The sequence below is a fragment of the Fopius arisanus genome, unplaced genomic scaffold, assembly GCF_000806365.1.
Source record: "Fopius arisanus strain USDA-PBARC FA_bdor unplaced genomic scaffold, ASM80636v1 scaffold00037, whole genome shotgun sequence".
NCBI classification, from domain to species: domain Eukaryota; kingdom Metazoa; phylum Arthropoda; class Insecta; order Hymenoptera; family Braconidae; genus Fopius; species Fopius arisanus.
The window spans coordinates 196,509-216,552 of record NW_011887776.1 but is presented as its reverse complement, the minus strand read 5'-3'; the positions used below and the strand labels follow the sequence as shown (position 1 = coordinate 216,552).

General features: G+C 36.5%; 2 protein-coding genes across 11 annotated transcripts in view; both read left to right on the top strand.

Moving 5' to 3' along the window:
• Positions 1–19,889, top strand: part of sif (still life) — a 28,182-nt gene extending 8,293 nt beyond the window's left edge. For 5 of the 10 annotated variants that reach the window (XM_011304193.1, XM_011304199.1, XM_011304196.1 and 2 more), the window contains exons 9-30: positions 72–128; positions 398–581; positions 792–1,019; positions 1,327–1,456; positions 6,054–6,199; positions 6,280–6,547; positions 6,989–7,132; positions 7,232–7,414; positions 7,566–7,820; positions 8,896–9,066; positions 9,136–9,322; positions 9,860–10,114; positions 10,449–10,732; positions 10,821–11,015; positions 11,105–11,213; positions 11,301–11,480; positions 11,576–11,694; positions 11,834–12,010; positions 12,084–12,271; positions 12,349–12,749; positions 13,083–13,304; positions 14,869–19,889. In XM_011304193.1, the coding sequence (XP_011302495.1) occupies positions 72–128; positions 398–581; positions 792–1,019; positions 1,327–1,456; positions 6,054–6,199; positions 6,280–6,547; positions 6,989–7,132; positions 7,232–7,414; positions 7,566–7,820; positions 8,896–9,066; positions 9,136–9,322; positions 9,860–10,114; positions 10,449–10,732; positions 10,821–11,015; positions 11,105–11,213; positions 11,301–11,480; positions 11,576–11,694; positions 11,834–12,010; positions 12,084–12,271; positions 12,349–12,749; positions 13,083–13,304; positions 14,869–15,047 (4,262 nt within the window). In that variant the 3' untranslated portion in view covers positions 15,048–19,889. Of the gene's footprint in view, positions 1–71; positions 129–397; positions 582–791; positions 1,020–1,326; positions 1,457–3,522; positions 5,957–6,053; positions 6,200–6,279; positions 6,548–6,988; positions 7,133–7,231; positions 7,415–7,565; positions 7,821–8,895; positions 9,067–9,135; positions 9,323–9,859; positions 10,115–10,448; positions 10,733–10,820; positions 11,016–11,104; positions 11,214–11,300; positions 11,481–11,575; positions 11,695–11,833; positions 12,011–12,083; positions 12,272–12,348; positions 12,750–13,082; positions 13,305–14,868 lie in introns of those variants that run through there. The other 5 variants (XM_011304195.1, XM_011304198.1, XM_011304197.1 and 2 more) reach the window with 5 other exon arrangements.
• The window catches only part of LOC105266361 (Niemann-Pick C1 protein), a 7,849-nt gene continuing 6,823 nt past the window's right edge, over positions 19,019–20,044 (top strand). Inside the window, exon 1 of the mRNA XM_011304473.1 lies at positions 19,019–19,025. Coding sequence (XP_011302775.1) covers positions 19,019–19,025 — 7 coding nt within the window. The remainder of the gene's footprint in view (positions 19,026–20,044) is intronic.

The window sequence follows — 20,044 nt, the reverse complement described above, 5'->3', positions numbered from 1 at the left end:
CTAGGTTACTCTCGTGATAAAGTGATAAAGCCTTCACTTAATAATAAACTCGATCGATTAATTACTTTCAGAATTTGCCGAGAACATCCCACTTAATGTACAACGCACACCACACGCATCGCGCAGGCGTAAGTACATTTAATAAACCATTATTATTCTTCCAATCCTGTACAATATTTATCATAGACGAGGTGGTAATTAGTTTAACCGCCGATAATGAGCTTTCGTCGTCGACAAAGTATCGCCTCTTGGTACCTGTCATTCGAGTCACCATCGCGTGACGCTTGGAAACTTGTTGGACGTTTTGAAAAGACTGTATTGTTTGATTTGAAAAATGACGATGAGGAAATACAAGTTATCGATACTAATGACGATGGCAATTTTGTGTACAATATAGGCTCAAATTCTAATAAATCATCGACATTGCCGCTATCCTATCGGTATTGCAATGAGAGACAGAACAGCAAGGATCGTGATGGATATTACAGTGATAGAAATGAAATAATAAGGGAGAAGAGGGATCGCGAGGCGGAAAGAGAGCGTGGATATCTCAGTGATTATAATTCCAAGTATGACTCGAAGTAAGTGATGAATATTTTATCATAATTTCCCTTCATTTTCCTATTTTCCATTGAGGATTTTCACATCTTGAATATATTTTCACGATGAGAGCCCTTTGATAGGAAATCAAAGAGAATCCATTCCGATTGTTAAAAGAATATGCAGCAAGACTTCAAGTTTAGAATTTTTTTGAAATGCTGATGATGAATGAGATGATTGTGTTGATGCAGTTGTGCAAGCTGCATTGGAAGCTCAGCCAGGGCCCAATGGTTTCGTCACTCGGACGGATGGCACTCAGGCAGCTCAACATTTGGCTCGGCCCAATCTAATTCCATAAACCCTGGCTACGGTGGACACAGACGTGAATCCCCCTGGGATTCTCTGCCATCACTCCGCCACGAGGGAAGTCTCAACGATAGTGGATACAAGTCCAACAGAACTGATTCCCTCGAGCACCGGTGAGTCGAGCTTTTTTCATTGGGTTTTGCAATAAAAAATTTTTAAAACAAACTTACCCGAAGTTTTTTAAACTCATGAAAATATATTGGAGATCTGTCAATAATGGGAACTTGCGAGTTAAGAGAGTAGAATTGGGGCAGGTGGTGTTTAAACTTTTGCCCGACAAAATCAATCGTAAAATCTTCAACCTCAATTTTATTCATTAATTTGATGCTCGAGTCTTGGAGAGACTTGACAAGAAAAATGATAATTTGAATGGAAAGTTAGTGGAATCAACGAGAAATTTGTTTATTTCATTTTTTACAGTGGAACATTCGATAGACAGGACAGTGTCAGGTCGGATTACATGTCCGATAGAGAAAGCAGATATGGAATAGTGCAACAAGCATCACTTGAGAGTACTGACTCAAGGCTGTGCTATTTGACATCGTCAGAGGTGAGTTAGCATAACGACTTGGATCTTATCAACAATAAGATACGGTATATCAGTGTCTGGTTAAGGAGATTCCATTTTGATAACACTTCCATGGAGTATTGACCTCGATCCTATCGACATCAATTTCAATTTGAATATTCCTTTCGTATTAGGATAATTTGAAATGGCCCTCACCTGATCATGAATTTCCACCTCCGAGGAATGACATCCTTGAGGAAAAATCGCTCATGCCTAAGGGCAGGATATCACGAGAATATGTTTAAAAAGAACTCGCAATTTTTTAAATATTCTGTTTTAACACAAATTGATATCATGAAAAAATCTGCGCATGATGGGGAAGGGATGAATGCCTCAACTGCATAAATTATATCTTCAGCAGAAAAATGGGAAATACATCTGGATTTCCATGTACTTAATCCCCTGATGGTTAACTCTTTCAACTTCAATATCCCTTTGATGTTAATATATTTTATAAAAAAAAAATCTAAACCACCGTAATCCACCCATTTGTCCCGGCCCCGTGAATCTATTTTTACAACTGAGGACAAATATCGATAACCTACTGACCCTGCACCAGAGTTTTATATCAGAGTGAAGTAAGAATCCCGTACCTAAAACCCCTCACTACTTTTATCTCTCACCCCTTGTATCCTCGTGTATGCCAATCCCATTTTATTTACCCCTCAGTACTTTTTCCCTGCCATTTAAACTTTCCAACTATTTCCTTCAGGCGACCAACTCCGAGAACCCCCAGTCCCCAGAAACAAGACAAAAGTCTAAAAGATAAATAAATAAAACCACAGACTAAAAAAAAATTAACTCCCACAATTGATAAAACAAAATCAGACAACAGAGAGAAAAAGAACGGGAATAAAACCGCCTAATAATTTGACCCGTTTTGCTCCGTTATGCTTTACAAACACAAAAGATTGCTCTGTGTCGAGTGTTGCATAAAAAGTGGGTGCAAAACTTGGGCTGCCAACAGGTACATGCGCAAATGCATATCTGAGCTAATGGTCGGGTTGGTCCCCTGCAATTGCACATTTCCCAACGCCAAAAGGATAAAAGACCACAAGAAGATGAATGCTGGAGTAAAAAATGCATCATCCACAGGTACAGAAGATACAGCAAATAGAAAAAAAAAAAAAAACATGTGGATGGAGTTGCCGATGGAGGATGCAGAGGAAAAAGTCCTCATTGCTTAACAGATAACAAGACACCCCAACACCCGATTCCCCAAGTGTTTCTTTTTCATTGACTCATGGCACCTCCGCAGAATATCTATAGATGAATATTGGTGGAGGTAAGAGTTTACCAACATGCGCGATGCACATGCAATGTACATCGAATAAAAAAGAGAAGGTTTAAAAAAAAATAAAAAAAAAAATGATAAAAAATAAAACACCTCATCTCATGTAATGCCCTGTGTACTTCTCGCTTGCGCGCCCTCGCGGACGTCGACATAGCTCTCATCAGGCTCTAGTATTGATTCTCATAGTGGTATAAAAGCACGGAGGAGCAAGTGAGATAGATCTAGGTAAAGCGAGAGGTTGAATACTGGTGGAGGAGGTGGTGGTGCACAGAGGAGGAACTTGGAACCTGCTGTGTTGTTTCCACCCCTCGCACCACCTCATTCCGCTATCCTACCTAGTTCCACTATTTCCACCAGTTCCCATCAGCGCAGTCTGGAGGTCTGCTGCAAGGGGAAAACAAATCGAGCTTACCCCTGTTCGTTATAACCCGGTTTTTGCCGGTTGTGAGGGAATATAACAGCATTTAACGGACAGGCGCGGTTTGTTATATACGTGCGCTGCACTCACTGCACTTTGTGTTCATTACACATATTTTTTTTTTCTCCCTCAACGTTATCATCTGACGTTCATCTGACGTGCGTTGTGCCCCCGAGGACATTCGGTGTTCCAAGTATCACCTATTTTTTATCTGTACGTCTTGACGGTTGTTCGCCAAGTAGTGCGTACTTTGATTTAGTCAGACACTGGGATTTTGGAGGGGGTGAGAGAGGGAGGGCTTGGGATAAAGGATTAATTTATTGTGTGACACGAAGGTGACGGGATTGATGAAGCAATTTATCGAGCATGCATGCCAATGAGCGACTCAGTGAGTCGCCGTTTGGCTCTCGTGAGTGATACATTGCGACGCTCATGTTTCTTGTTGACGAACAACCATGACACATTGGAATACTTTAATGCAGCAATTGCATTTCATCTCCTCATCAACCAGCAGTCGGATAACCCTTTATGCACCAACTTGAGATTATTTGTGCGATAATCGCATGCGGAGTAATAAAAATAAACGTTGAATTTTATTCTGTGATGCCGGGTGATTGTGATTGATCGGATATTGTATCGTGATTGATGATAAAACCGAAAATATTTGACAGGCCATTGGAGTTTGTAATAAAATCAATGTAGAGTGACACAACAATTGACGTTTATTGAATAAAAATATGATCAATAGGTTGAGTATTGAGAGATTTTGAGATTGAGTGGAGGAGATTCGTGGAAAGGATGAGCCACGTTGTAAATTAGTGATTATCACTTTGAAACTACGCAAGTAGTAATTGCCCTAGTACCTGGATATTGAAGAGAGGCTTGTGAAAAAACATCAGAGAGAGAGAGATAAGTAATTAATAGTAGATTAAATAGAAATTGGATGCGATTGTCTGGACTGAACGCGCTGATATCCGGTTGGAGAACGATTCACTCGTATCATCTATTAGCCAACAACTTCCTATAATAATATAACGTGCCATTTTCCCCTCGTCTGGCACATCGACATGGTTCAACACTTGTGGAGTTTGTTAAACTGACACTCATGAGTCGTTAGTTGTTGCATATACTTAACGTACAATATTCTATTATTCACTAAATGTGGCAATGTTAAAAGAGAAATAGATAATTACTGCAAAAAAAAAAACAGAGAGAGAGTATTAGAGAGTAAAAGAATTAAAAAAATATTGCCATTATTTTTATATGGACAGTCTGTTTCAATATTCAAGAGAAATATTCTATATACAATTACCGATACAGAAGCTTTACTGATTGATCAAAAATAGAAGATAAAATTTAAATTTGGAGATATAATAAAAGAGTATTAGAGGATAATCAGTGTTGATGAAATCATAGAGATTATTCGAGAAAAACTGTAAGATGCTTAGAGCTTGTAAGATATTTGCTCTTTACGTCACATATACACTTGTCATTTGTGGCTTGAAGTTTGCGATCAAAGAGTTTTCACCGCTTGTGAGTCTGATAATGCGAGAGGCACTTGAAATGTACAGTGGAAATTAACTTGAGCAGTTCCATTTGAAAATCAAACAGCCATAAACAATTGAGAGAGAGAGCGAGGAATGAAGAGTGAAAGAAAGTAATTAAAACGTGGTGAGAAAATAATCTCCACGACTAATTCGTCCAAATCATCACAGAGAGATCGAAAGAGGGAAGTTGTCCCCCGAGGGATTGTCCCCATAATTCCGTGATGATTGAGTGATCAGGGAAAGGGAGGACACGTCTGCTGAAACCGGTGAATTTCAATTGAATCAACGACGAATTAATCCTGAATCAGGACAATCCAGTGCGATCTCTTTGCGCGATTACAGGGTACAATTGAGCGCCTATTTTCATTCGACGTATAAATACCTAGAGAGAATAGTTACATTAGAAAAAATAATGTACATAAGAGTTGTTCGTTTTCTCATCGATAATCAGTGGAGATACACAGAGAGACAAGTTGCCAAGTGACTCGAGGACAATAATGAAAGACCAGAGAGACGAATAATCCATCCAGTGTCATCGAAGACAATTGTTGAAATTTGGAGCAACGACTGAGATAGTCGACAATATAAACGACACCAAGTCCACGGAGTTTTTAATGTGAGTGGGGATTTTTTCTTTTTCTCCACCCTATTCTCCTTAGTCTCAAATTGGTGAGGCTTTCTCTTCATAAACAGTCTGGTCTTGGCAAAGTATGGTAGATCAGGAATGCCGATTGGCTGGTGCGTCTAGTTTTCCAGATCTGTTGAGTGCCAGTGGTAGCAGTCTCTCCGAGAGATACACAGATCTCAAAACACTCCATAAAAGACAGTGCAAGAATTACTTCTGCCTGTGCAAACGTCACACAATAAGTGTAATAAATATCGATGATACAAAAAAATTTTACTGGTTCAATTGCAAAAGTGTGGAGGAGAAGGTCAATCAGATTGATAGCGAGGGGTATTACAGTAAGATATTGAAGATAATAAATGGGGCATTGAGTGCGTGGGCACATCGGTACATTGACGGTCTCAGTCAGGCTAAGAAAGGAATAATGTTCAAGATGAATGGATCATCCAAGAAGAATATGAAGCTCCTCAAGGAGAGCTGTTATTGTCATTACCATCCGCACTTGACTGCGGACGATTGTAATGCGGAATTTTTGAAAAAAATCGTTTGTTTCGATCCTGAGATCAGGGTCACGAATGGACTAACGGGTCCAAAGAAGGTACACCATTCCTCATGGAATATTATAAATTCCTGTGCTCTCCAATGAAAATTGCACCAAAAGCTTTTTTTATATTCTTATCATTGTATTTTGACAGATGTCGGATGATGACCGGATGTCATTGACGACAGCAGTGAGCGACGATGATGATGGGGAGAGTGTGATGAATTCACCATACAGGGCTAAACAGACCGGCACTGCTGCTGCATCTTTCAACTGCACTGGAGCAGTGCGCAAAGCTGGGTGAGTGGATGAAAAATTGAATAGACAATTGATTGGTATTTATGATGCTAATGAATTTGACGCTGGTCCCTGGCTTTTAGATTTCTCAGTGTGAAGAAGTGGCTGTTGCGTAAAAAACATCAGATTGAATTGGCCCGAAAACGGGGCTGGAAGGGATACTGGGTGTGTCTGAAGGGTACGACACTTCTTTTTTATCCTTGTGATTCACACGAGAGCAGAGCAGTTGAGACTGCCCCGAAGCACCTCATTATCGTCGACGGTGCTATCATGCAACCAATTCCTGAACATCCAAAGAGGGACTACATATTCTGCCTGAGTACAGCATTTGGTGATGCATATCTCTTCCAAGTAAGTGAAGATTTTTTGATTAGCAGACAAGTAGAAATCATCCCACGGTGATTTATTTCACTGGAAATAGGGCAGCCAGTGTTTTTTTTTTTTTCATTTTCAATTTCTTTAAAAAATACTTGATAGGGATAATTTTTCGTAGAAAGAAAATGCCGACCTACTCTGAACTGTGTACAATTTTCTTCTTCTCTTGCTGAAGAGATTTTTTTTTTCGAGGATTTTTCCTTTTATTTCAAAGTGAACTATGAAGAGTATTACCACTCTAGGTGGTCTTTCTTCTCTTCCACTCGCCATTCCATCTCTACAGACTCTCTCACCGAGAGCTTATTGACGATGGCAGAGTGGGGACAATGAACCATCGAATCTGCCTTGCTCATAAGGACCATTGTTTTTTATTTTTTATTTTCCCCTTGTTTTTTCTCTCTTTCTGTCTTCTCCCAGGCGCCGTGTCAAGTTGAACTTGAGAATTGGGTGAATAGTATTCACTCGGCGTGTGCCGCAGCATTCGCAAGACATCGTGGCAAAACTGGTACCCTGCATCTTCTCCAGGAGGAAATTTTCCGTTTGGAAAAGGCAATTGAATCGGTCAGTCACTAATTCCGTTATCCAATTTCAATGCGCATTGACAGAGATGTCGAGTTTCTGTTTGTCGTTTTGTTTTAAACTCTTGAAAAATCCTTTTAGGATTACAAATTGAAACACATGGCTGATCTCCAGCAGTCGGTTGTTTCCGATGTCGAAACGAAACAGGAAATTAATAATCAGATTGTGCAGTGGGAGGAAAATCTTGAACGGCTGCACTGCGAACAATTTCGGTTACGGTGTTACATGGCGAGTTTGCAGAGTGGAGAATTGCCAAATCCCAAGGTACAATGGAGCCAGATTTTATCAATAAACTGCATACTGATATAACTATTTTATCACTGAATATTGATTTTCATTTCTCCTCTTTCAAAGCCCTTGAGTGGGTATCAACTTGAAAATTAATTCTCTGAGTCACTCGAATGCTTTTCCACAGAGTCTGTTGACCCACGTGTCTAGAGCTACGAAGCAAACCCTAAACAAACTCGGTGTATTCACCGTATCATCTTTCCACGCATTCATCTGTGCACGTAGCCCATCCTTGCTCAACAATTTGCTCGCTGGTCGTGGTGCCACAAAGAGGAGACCGCCACTTTTGTCAAGATCCAACAGCGGCTCTAGCCGTAGATCACTCCAGATATCCTCAAGAGATGATGAGAAGAGTGTCAAAGTTTCTGTACCCGAAAATCAAGTAAGTTTCATCCCCATCTCCTTTTTCCCAGAGAAAAGTCATTAAAGAAATTAATCCGTCGGCGGATTGTATAATTTATTTATTTTATTAAATAATCAATCCATAATAAATTGAGGAATAAACAAATCCCTTTGAAACACCAGTCAATTTTTTTGTTTCAATCTTATAAAACTTTTTAAACGTACAGTAGTTTTTTCGAGATTCGATTCAATTCATTATTGGATGAAATAATTAATTGTTTACATCCTGAACCCCGGGGGTAGTGGAGTGGGAAACCGAGAGATCCGCGAAAACAGAAATTGAGGAGAGGTGCGACGATAACGGGAGTCTACAGTAATTCGAAAGTAGTCGAAACCTTTATTTCTGCGACAGCATTAGAAAGACTAATCCCATGAAACCAATGAATGCGTCGCGAAAAAATATAACAATTCCGGTGCAGCTCATTAATTCTCACGGGAGTAATTAATTGTACTTCTTCAAACTAAGTGAGACAATTGAGAAAACCAATTGACTCAAGAGCGCGAACGACGGGACTGTAAATAGAAAGAAGAAAAAAAAAAATAAGAGATGGAGTAAAAATTCACTATAAATCTAAAAATCGAAAAAATCGTCGGAGTGAAATAAATGTCATTAAATAGTATTTGTCTCATGAAGAAATACTTGAGAGATGAAGAATAGCGAGGAAAGAGGCCACGTCCTACGAAATGCATGGCCCCGTCACCTATCGCAGAGAAAAAAAAAAATAGCTAGTGATAGTGATGCACCTCTTTTATGAAACACCGTCATGACAAATTCCGTCTGTACTTTATCGAATGCAATCGAAAATTCACTGATAGCAGCGAGGTAATCGATACGCAAGACCCTTTGGTAAGCCTGCTTCCTTCAGCCCGTATCACGCACGTTCGGCACACTGTAGGCATTAATTAGCCTTCGATTCAATTACCGCGTTAATTACAAGGTGTGATTTACCATGGAGGCAGCGATGTACACCAGCCTTCGATAACAATATAAAAACATAAATTATATGGTAGATGATTGAAATAAATAATATTGACGATATATCTCTGCGTTTCAGCTTGTATCCGTGTATTTACGTGAAAGTATGACTGTAGAAGAGTTCTTAGCGAGTGCATGTAGTAGAAAGGGCCTCAATCCTATGGAGCACTTTGTCAGAGTGAAGAAACGTCGTGATATGGAGGATCATAATTATTTTGTGCCTCATAGAAATGATGGAATAGAGACTTATGTAAGTAATAGCGAGAGTCAATAGCAGCCGACAGATTGTCAAATAAAAATATCATCGAAATTATTTCAGTTGCACACACACGAGATGGTGGAGGTGTGCGCTAAAATACTTTATCAAGTGGAGCTACAGCGTAATACCCTTGACCAGATGTGGGGCTTCTCCGTTGAGGCTGAACTGATTGAGAACTCAGATCGACAGGATGAGTTGTGCTGTTACGTCAGCCGAGTTGAAGATAAAAGTGTGGCGATGCAGAATGGTAAATATTTGAGAGGACGGAGTCCCACGAGGAATCGCAGAGAGAACCCTTTAGCCAATTCTTATTTTCTCTCTTTATATTCCTGATCAAAACTCTGGAAGAAAAATCCAGTCTGCGTGCATTATGGGTTAAAAATACCAATGATACCACGAAGGATAAAATGAAAATGACAGAGTCGTGCTTGCAAGGACAGTGCGCGTATTCTAGATGAAAAATAATGAAGAAAACGGTATTTTAGAATCTATTGATTTCTCGTCGCTCACTCATCGATGGTTAAGCAAAGGTTGTGCTATCCGCGCTTCGATGGTCTATTGATAATTTTTTAAAATGTCTCTCATGTTTGTCAGGGTCATGCTTAGCGGTATAATGAAGTAGCAATGATAAAGGGATTGGGTGGAAGTAAACACGATGATCGCATTTATTACCTGTCAAGGATATATTTCACATTTGGTTGATTTTCGTTGAGATGAAGAATGGGAGGGAGAATAATTAAATAATAATCTGCTGGTGATTCAAGGCAATTGTTTATTGTATCAGGTATTATAAAGGGTGACGAGATTATGGTCATAAATGGTGCTATTGTCAGCGATCTCGATATGATGTATCTCGAGAGTGTCCTTCAGGAGGAACTTGCGCTCTGCATGATGATGCGCTCATCAAGAACAGAACCCCCTGATCTTATGAGGGTAATGGATGATATTGATAGCCTGGTATGTCCACCTCCACCAACAGATCCCCCCGTAATAAGCGAAGAAATGATATCCGGACTTATAGTACCAGCCCCAGGACGAAGTGAGTCATTTATCAGAAATATTTCATTCTCTCTTTTCATCGTCAGTCTATCGCTCATTATTATTTTTCTCCTCTTTCCTCCCACATCTTTGCCAACTTTTTATTTATCTTGGATTTTGTAATGATCTCATTAGTGACCACCGCTGCTTCAGTTATTTTATTTTTTTTTTTTTGAGTTAATGATAATGAGGACAACAGCCAGTCCTTGCTATTCCATAAATCCTGTATGTGTACATTTTTTTAATGAAAAAAGAGAGCAATGGAAAAAATTGAAAACGGAGAAAAGCGAAGGAAAAGTTTAAAGATGGTGTGTTGGTGTTCTTTCAAACTATAGGCAAAGAAGGTATAATGCAAGAGTGTATAATCCCAGGTTCTCACCTTGATAATGGAAAGCAAACATCGCGTACGAATTCATTTGAAATTGAAAATCTTCTCAAGACTGCTGAACAAGTCACTGGTATTTGTCGTTCACCTGGTGATACCAGAAAATCCAGTCCAACTGGTAGTGTTGTTAGTTCACACTCTCAAGTATTAACGCCGAGCCGACAGCTCAGCGATGCGGAAAAACTTAAAAAAGTCATATGTGAGCTCATTGAGACAGAGCGAACGTACGTGAAGGTCAGTTGTATACATGACAATGTCAATTAATTTTAATTGCATATCAGAAAAAAAATTATTAACCCTGTACGTTCGCTGGATTTTTTAGAATTTAAATAATTTATTGGAGAATTACTTGGAGCCGTTAAAGCGTGAAACATTCCTGTCGAATGCCGAAATCAATGCGCTGTTTGGAAATATTCAAGAGATCGTAACGTTTCAGAGGCAATTTTTACAGAATCTCGATCATGCCATTGAAATGGAGGCTGATTTCAACAACTTTGAGCATCCAAGTCAATTTAAGGTAATTTAAAATGGAAAATTTTTTTAATTTAGCGGAATGTGTCATCAATAAAATGGAAATTTTTATCATAACTGTTAATGAATGTTTAGGGTGTCCTGTTTTCCATTGGAAGTGCCTTCTTATATTACGTGAATCACTTCAAATTGTACAGCTCGTTCTGCGCCAGTCATTCAAAGGCCCAAAAAGTTTTACATCCGAGTTAGTATCTCAGTGATTGATATATAAATGAAATATTCCGATAATGTTTTAACAATAACTTATTGTTCTCTATTGAAATGAAATAAGATGAGGGGAATCAAGCACTGCAAGAATTTCTCCAAGCACGAAACCCTCGACAACAGCACTCATCGACTTTAGAGTCTTATCTGATAAAGCCTATTCAAAGGATACTCAAATATCCACTGCTTCTTCAACAATTGAAGAATCTTACGGACGACCGTAGCGAAGAGCATCAACATTTGATTGGTATGTTACCATAGCCTTGGGTATGCATCATTTAATTTGATTAATCAATACAGCTCATTTCATCGGCTATTCTCGTATGATATGAATTATTGCAGAGGCATTGAAGGGCATGGAGAAGGTCGCTGAGCATATAAACGAAATGCAGAGAATTCACGAGGAATATGGAGCAATTTTTGATCATTTATTCAGACAGCATCAGAAGTCCTGCAAACAGGTAACGACAATCAGGGGATAAATTGATGGAATTCAATAAAATAAAAGGAATAGCACTTGGTGATTTTCTTCTGAGAAATGGAAATGCGACAAATCGGTAGATGCAATTATTTCCTTTTTTCACCTCTCAACATTTTCAGCCAATCGATTTAAGCCCCGGTGATTTACTCTACTACGGTGGCGTCGAGTGGCTGAATATCTCGGATTTCCTGGGAAAAATAAAAAAAGGTCTCGAGCTACATGCCATGTGTTTTGTATTTAAATCGGCTGTTGTGTTTCTCTGCAAGGAGCGGTTGAGGCAGAAGAAAAAATTAATGGTAAATCGTCGAGCAATTTTAAACATTTCAGTTGTTCGGATTCGATAAAATTTCAATTGTAATTCAACTTTAGGGGGTTTCAACGAAAACGAATTCCAGTGAAGTTGAAATAATTCGGTATCAAGTACTGATACCCGTGACTGAAGTGCAGGTTCGTGCTAGTTCAGCGAAAGACATGGAATCGCATTTTCTGTGGGAATTGATTCACCTGAGGAGTCAATTGCAGAGACGCTCGGAGAAGGTGTATGTCTTGTCGAACAGGTAATTGTCAACAATTTAAATATTGATTCAGCCGATAATTATTCTGTGGTAATATTACCGTATTATTAATTCATCAGCACGACGGAATTCAGAAATGCGTTCTTGAAGACAATTCGTCAGATAATTCGTGAATCAGTGAGAAATATGAGTATACCATCTACTAAGCAGAATATGAGCCAGCCAATGTCCATGGCGCCGAGAATGTCGACGGGACACGTTGATAAATTTGATAAGTCGCAATTACAGGGTCAGAGTCAGAATGGTAATGGTAATGGTAATACTGGCACATTGTCGAAGAAGGCTGTCAAACAGCAGATGTTATCCAATACGTTGAATTCGAGAAGAAAACACAGTCAATCAAAGGCATCGGTCGAGCATGAAAGTTCGGAAGACAGAGAGGGTGAGGACCCACCACTTCATCATCATCATCATCATACATCATTTCGCACACGGAGTAAAACCATCAGCGATACCACAGGTGCTTACATGTCATTCTCATTTAATCATCAAAGTAATGCATAAACATTTATTTTATTTCACGCAATTCATTAATTCATGGAATTTTTTCACCATTATTGTAACGATAATGAGAGTACCTTGAAGTCGCTGTAGATCAGTTCGAGATGATTGATCAATGATTTGTAATCATCCTTTTTGTAAGAAAGTTTAACATTTTTTGTGTTTAATCATTCAATGCTGGTCCGGTCACTTCAAAATCTACTCCAATTTCTTTATCTTCTTTCATTTGTTGTTGAAAAATTGAGATACGTATTTGTGGTATTGTTTGGTGTTGTTTAATGAATTATTTTAGGTGAAGTAAAAGTTGATATGGATTCAGGAACGAAATCGGAAGGTGAGGAGGACTCACAGGGATTTTTAAGCGAGAAGAAGACTAATCTGGGTAGAACACCAAATCATCTCACGCTGAGTACAACTTCAACAATATCAGCTGGTAGCACTGGCAGTCAAGCAAAGCTTATACAATCCTCCCATCAGCCGGAGAATTATCAACCACCTATGGTTAAGGAGCTCGGTAAGAGGCGCACAAAGTTACCAAAAAAAGTTGGATAACAGTTAGACAAGTTTAATGAGTTGGCGGTTTAGTTTTAACGCACTCATCATAATTCCCCGTCTCTTTTAAAAAACCATTTATCCACTTTTATTCATCCATTATTTTAAGTTTACGCGATTCATTTACTTTTGCATACTATTTTTTTTTTCTTTAATTATAAAGTAGACCGTAGGTAAATTACAAGTAAATTAGCTGATGTAGAGTCTGCATAAAAACATTTGTCTCGTACCATCGCAATAGGATTTGCAATGAAGATATTGAAATAATGTAATAATGAATCGTGATAGCAATATTATTTGCATGTTATATTCTGAGTCATAGGCGTCGACTACTCGGGTTTCCTTCGGAATTAAATTCTAAACATGTGTAGGTATTTTTCTACATATGTACAAAATTTTGTTGCACGCTTGCTCGCGCACGCCATATATATTATTTCCCCTCAAGTGATTACCGAGAATATATGAACAATTTATCCCGCCCAAATTCTGAATACTCGAGCACTTAAAAAATATATTAATCATTTGATTTGAACTCGAAAGTCACTTGGTTCCTTGGCAAATGGATCGTTTACCTTTTTCGTGATATAAACAACTCAGGGAAAAATTCAACAGCTGAGCTCATTATAAATTAATTGCAAAGAGCTAACGACCATTATCCCTTGTTATTAAAAATTGAATGTGTTAAATACGCAGTATCAAGGGAAAATTAAACATCCATTTTCCATAATTTTTTATCAAAAGTTTGACTTTTTCATTGCTGCCGGATGATTTGTTGATAGAAACTGAAATATTCTAAACAACTAGCCCCAAGTGTTCTCACATTGTGCTCTAGTGAAATTGTTCATGTATTTATATTGTGCATCTGTTGTTATCTATTAGAGTTATAAAAAAATGAGTTTGAAGGAAATATGAAAGATTCCTGGATATGCCTAAAATTTTTGAGATTAATAATGGTATCTTAGAGATGAAACTGAAAATTAATGAATAATAATAATATAAGTGGAGGTGAAAATTGTGTGCTTTGCAGATTGTTATAAATTTGCCTGATGATTCGTTTTTCCCGAAGGGTGCGAGTGATAAGCTTGATAAATAATTGAAACAGACACGTCGTAGTGATAACTCAATTGTTATAAATAATTGAACACTATCAATAAGAATGACAATGCAAATTAGATAAGTCGGCGCCTATGAATGAAGATAAATGGAGTGTAAATTGTTTATTCAGTTTTTGTTTTCAATTTTTCGTTCAGTTCATCATTTCTCCTTAATTAATTTAATTCTTCATCATTTCGCCTTCCCTCACGAAAAAAAAGAACACGCAATAATTCATCCTATAGAATGCAAATTGATAACGAGACGCGTAGAGAATTCTCCCAGATGACACATCACTGAAATTAGATTGATTTAGTTGACGAATTGGCAAGTAGTGAAAAATGTGAATTCGCTGGGGCGAATTGAGTTTGAAGAGATCTAGGAGAGATGGATAAACAGAAAAATAGACAAAAAGAAAAATTCTTGTCAATTAGGTTCGCCAATTTGGAAGCCGCGGGAGCTACCTTCACTCGGGGAAGCCACAACGTTGCCGCGGAAGGGTAAGTCGGCCGGTGAATTCAATGAAATCAACTCGGCCCACAGCGCCTCCCGAAAGTCACTCATTGAAATCAATAATTGTGCTCAACAATCTAACTTTAATAATCACGTTTAAGTTTATTAAAAGCCAAATGAAATTAAAAATGAAAAATCCAAAAAAAAAAAAAAAGAACACAGAAACGAAAATTCGCAAACAGAAAAATATCGCACGAAGGGGAGAATAAATTTAAAAAATTATATAATAAAACTATTGAAATTAACGTTAATAGAGTAAGCAGTAGATTTGAAGAGAGAAAAAAAAACTAAACACGGAGGTAACACTATAACTCAATATCGTGTAACTTGAATCTAGTCAGTGTTTCCTTTTTTTTTTTTTGTTATTTTTGCTGTCCTCTGCTGCAAACTATTATGAAATTTATCTCTTCCGTTTTTCCAATATTTTTCATCCACTCCTCTTCCAATTCTTATTGTATTGACTTTATGTATTATTTGCATAATTTGGTACGATAAACTACACAATGAACTCTTTGAGAATGGTAACACAATGTGTGAAACAGTAGCTGTATCGTTGTACACGTTGTAAAAGAGATAAATATATATGCCGACTGATCTCAACAATCCTATGCAGATTTTTTAATGCATTATACTTTATAATATTGAGAATGAGACTTCGTTGCACGGAGACTTTGCAAGATTTTACGAGTAAATGAATTCATTGTTAGATATTATAACTCTTGCGAGAATATTTATAATCAAATAGAGCGTAGGAACCAGTGGATTAAAAAAAAACCAAACAAGTAAATAAAAAAAGGAAAATATTAATCACTTACAGGGTTTTGAATTTTACGTGAAAATGAAGTTTAAAGATTTATGAGACATTGTATAATGCAAAGTGATGATTTTCAACCGTTTTTAAGATTGGCACTCTTTCACACAAATGCACAATTGACGAGTTCGATTTTTACCCCATATTTTATCTCAGATTTATTTTAAACATATTAATTCTTCAATTCATGGAAAGTAAGAGCTTTAATCGATTCTAGTCAATGATATCCAGGTGATATCAGTCTCTAATTAATCAGTTAATTTATATGAAGAATTAAATTTTAAATACAAAATGGAAATACGTAAGATCGAGTGATGCTGCAGTGTGGACAGCAATAATATTGAAAAAACTATAAGGATTAAGATAATTAATTGTATATAATGTAATAAGAAAATTTGAAAAATTGGATGGATTGAAAGCCGAAATGCTGAGAGTGTAACGCTGAAATATAGAGGAATTATGGATCGAAGATATATCCAGGGGGATGATATATTTATGAATATATATGTGGGCACTTCACAGGTGTCGATGTATAGATCCATTGTTATATCTTATCTAGAAAGATTTTAAACAACTCGAACAATACTTCAAACCGTTTCATCATCACTGGATGCTTTTCGAGCTGCATAGCTCATTTATTTTTACCATTACTTAGCAATTACTCCGGGCTCGAATGGCATTTAGTTGTGCTGCAAATATCCATGAAAGAGTGCAATTAAAAAAAATTTCAACAATTAATGATGAGATAAATCGATATAAAATTGACATAAACCTCGGCGAATTTCATTTCAAATCATCCGAATACGTAACAGAGAAATTGTTGATATTAAAATTGAATGATTGATATCAAAGATTTAATTCTTGTGAATTAGAGAACAGAAAGTATCCATAGATGAGATTATCCACAGATCAATACGAAAAAAAAAAACATTATATATATATACTTCCAATACAAGTACTTGAGGTAAACAAAGTGATGTTGATTACGTACGTTGCGCGCGGCGATCTCGAATCTCGATCGATTTTTTGAGAAATGCAGAGAGAATAGAGAGAAAAATGGGATAAACAAATTTCAACTATTTTCTACCCGATTATTGTGAGATTCGTTATGGATAAATTTTACTTCACTCATAAGCGCCGATTGTTTACCATTGAGAATAATTCCTAGAGATATTTACTCGGTTTTGCAGGAATAAAGTAACAGAAGTTAACGAGATGTGCAAATAAATTAATTTGCAGTTCCAGTTGAATTTTCAGATTGTTAATCTCACACTCTTCCAGGAACGAGTCATCACCGACAGTTTACTGTGAGTTGAATTTTGTAATAATATTTTTTATGTGAAATTCTGTTTTGTAATGAATTATTTTTATCCAAGTTTTAACATTGTTCAATTCTATGCTGAGAGACTATTTAATTTTATTATTGCCAAAACTGATACTTCAATTTGCCGGAAATTTTGAGAGTAGATTGCGAATTTAAAAATTATTCAAATGAATATTTGGGTATGGAGTATATAAATGAAACAAAAGGGATGCCGCGTGTGACGAAATAAAATGAGAATTGGTGGTTTTTCGTTGGTGATTCAATTAACTAAAATAATTCCTCGATGAAAATAATCATCATTAAGATTTATCTGACCCCTAGATTCTCCGCGCTCTTGTATAATTGACATCACCGATGTTAAATGTTACGAGTCCAATTAATTAATTAATTATAGTCGAGAATGAAGAGCGCGGAAAATCCTTCTTGTCACTAAAATGATCGACATGAATATTTTATTGCATAAATCAATCAAAAGTCAAATAATTTCATTAAATTCGTCCGATTTACGTTCCCATCTTGATTTTTTTAATGCATTAATAATGGGGAATTTTCATTGAGCAAATTTAATATATATTACGACCACAATCTTGCTGACGAATAAATACCAATTCTCATAATAAAATCAGATGAATACCTCTCGATTATCATTAATGCGCAGACTTTGTGATCTCAATGTGAAAAAATTTGAGATTCAAAGAGAGGAATGAATCGAAAAAATACTCCATAACAGGGCTAATACTATGAAAGATCAGGAAATGAAAAGAAAAAAGAAAGATTGCCCGCTAGTCTGTAATTTAAGGTCTAATAAACCTTACTAGTATACACCGATTTCCTCGGTGCAGGAAAAAAAAAACTAGTAAAATATTCAATATTAAGTCAAAGTATATCTCAGTAAGACATCGTTTAAGATCTGACAGCGAAAAAAAAAATGCAAAAAAAATTAAATAAAATGAAAAAATAAGGGAATACCTATTTAATAATAATTATAGGCGGTTGGCGCACATAAAAGTATTAACGATGAAAAAGGCGAAGAATGGATTAATCGTAATTATAATGAAGAAGAATAAAACTAAATGACAAAGATGGACCTTCTGTTGCTCGAATTATTGCATTATCTAAATATATAAATTTTATGTAATAAATTCTGTCAAGGCGCGCCCTCCGATCGAGAGTGTTCGCTCTTTAATTCCAGGTGAATACGACTAAAAATTAAAAATGAAAAATCTATCACGATTTCTCGTCTCATTTACATATTTTTTAATAAACTCCGTACTAATGCATGAGATTGATGATTTCATATCTCCATTTTCACTTCGATTCACTGAATATTTCAGCCAATTAGAATTTTTTTACCTAAGCATTTACACGATATAAAGATTTTCCGTGGCTTCGTCATTGCTGCAATCCACTCACCTTCCTTTTGTATGAGAAAATATCATTCGACAAATAAAATTACGTAGATGAGAAATCATTGGCATGTTGATAATTAACTGAAAGAAAAAAAAACTAGTAAGCCATTGACTATCTTGTGCACACTGGGGATTGATTTTTATGAAAATAAAATTAAATGACGAATGACGAAGCAGAGAGATCATAAATATTAGAAGAGAGCGGAGATGCATTGATTGGTTTGATGGGAAGTGGAAAATCTCGTCAGAACTCAGAGGGAATGAGACAGGGGCACAGACAAGAGTGATGTGAAGTTTAAAAAGAATTATTAATAATGATAAAAGTGTATCGAAACCCTCTCGATTAGAGGCGTCCCAATAGTTGGCCTAGTATCGGAGTACCATGTTTTTGTCACCCTCCATCCCCTTTTACCCCGAAACCCCGGATTGCCATTGGATTATTGAATTATCGTCTATTATTGATATACTTCGAGAAATTTTATTGATATAAAACTTTATCGCTACCGTTGACGATGTATTTGAACACGATGACGGGTAAATTTAATGAAGTAATTAATACAAAATGAAAATTAATGGAGAAAACAAAGTGAATGATCTGTAAGACGTTGCGATAAATATTAAAATCCATGATAATGCGGAATTCAGTCATGCATACGCATTGATGGTAATGAATCTCAGAAAATCGGGAGATTAAATTTTTTTTTCTTGTGCTCGAGACTCGCAACGTTCAATAGATCGACTAATGTAGTATTTAGTTCGTTTAGAAAAAGGGTAACATCCTAATGGATGTGGAAAATAAACGAAAAATACTAGGTAAGGAAAAGATTATAAGAGTAACGAGTCTTTCCAATGTGAGAAAAAAAAAATGATGAGAAAAATGAATACACAAAACTCAATAAAATAAAAAAAACCTCTTCCTTTTGTTTTGGTGAACGTCAATGGTGAACCGAACATGTATTATAGTAATTGAAATAAAAATAAAGGAAAAAGTGTTGTTTTTGCGTTTGAAACTTTGTAGTGATGAAAAAAAAAACACTTACCATACAAAATAATGATATTTATTGTGAGGTATCATTGCAATTATTGATTACATTTACTGTACTTATTGTTATCGTTCCTCGGTTTACGTGGGAGAAACGTTTACGAGAAATTCCATTTGTACAATCATTACGTGACATTAAAATATGATTACTCATTATGAAAAAATTGGCAATGAGTTTTTTATTTATTTCCTCCTCTCACACTTTCCAAGATTTTCCTGAAAACATTCTACATAAAAAAATTGTAAATTCTAAGAGAAACGTTCACGAGAAATACCATTTATACAATCATTATGTGACATTAAAATATGATTAATCATTATGAAAAAATTGGCAATGAGTTTTTTATTTATTTCCTCCTCTCACACTTTCCCAGATTTTCCTGAAAACATTCTGCATAAAAAAATTGTAAATTTTAAGAGAAATGTTTACGAGAAATTCCATTTATACAATCATTACGTGACATTAAAATATGATTAATCATTATGAAAAAATTGGCAATGATTTTTTTAT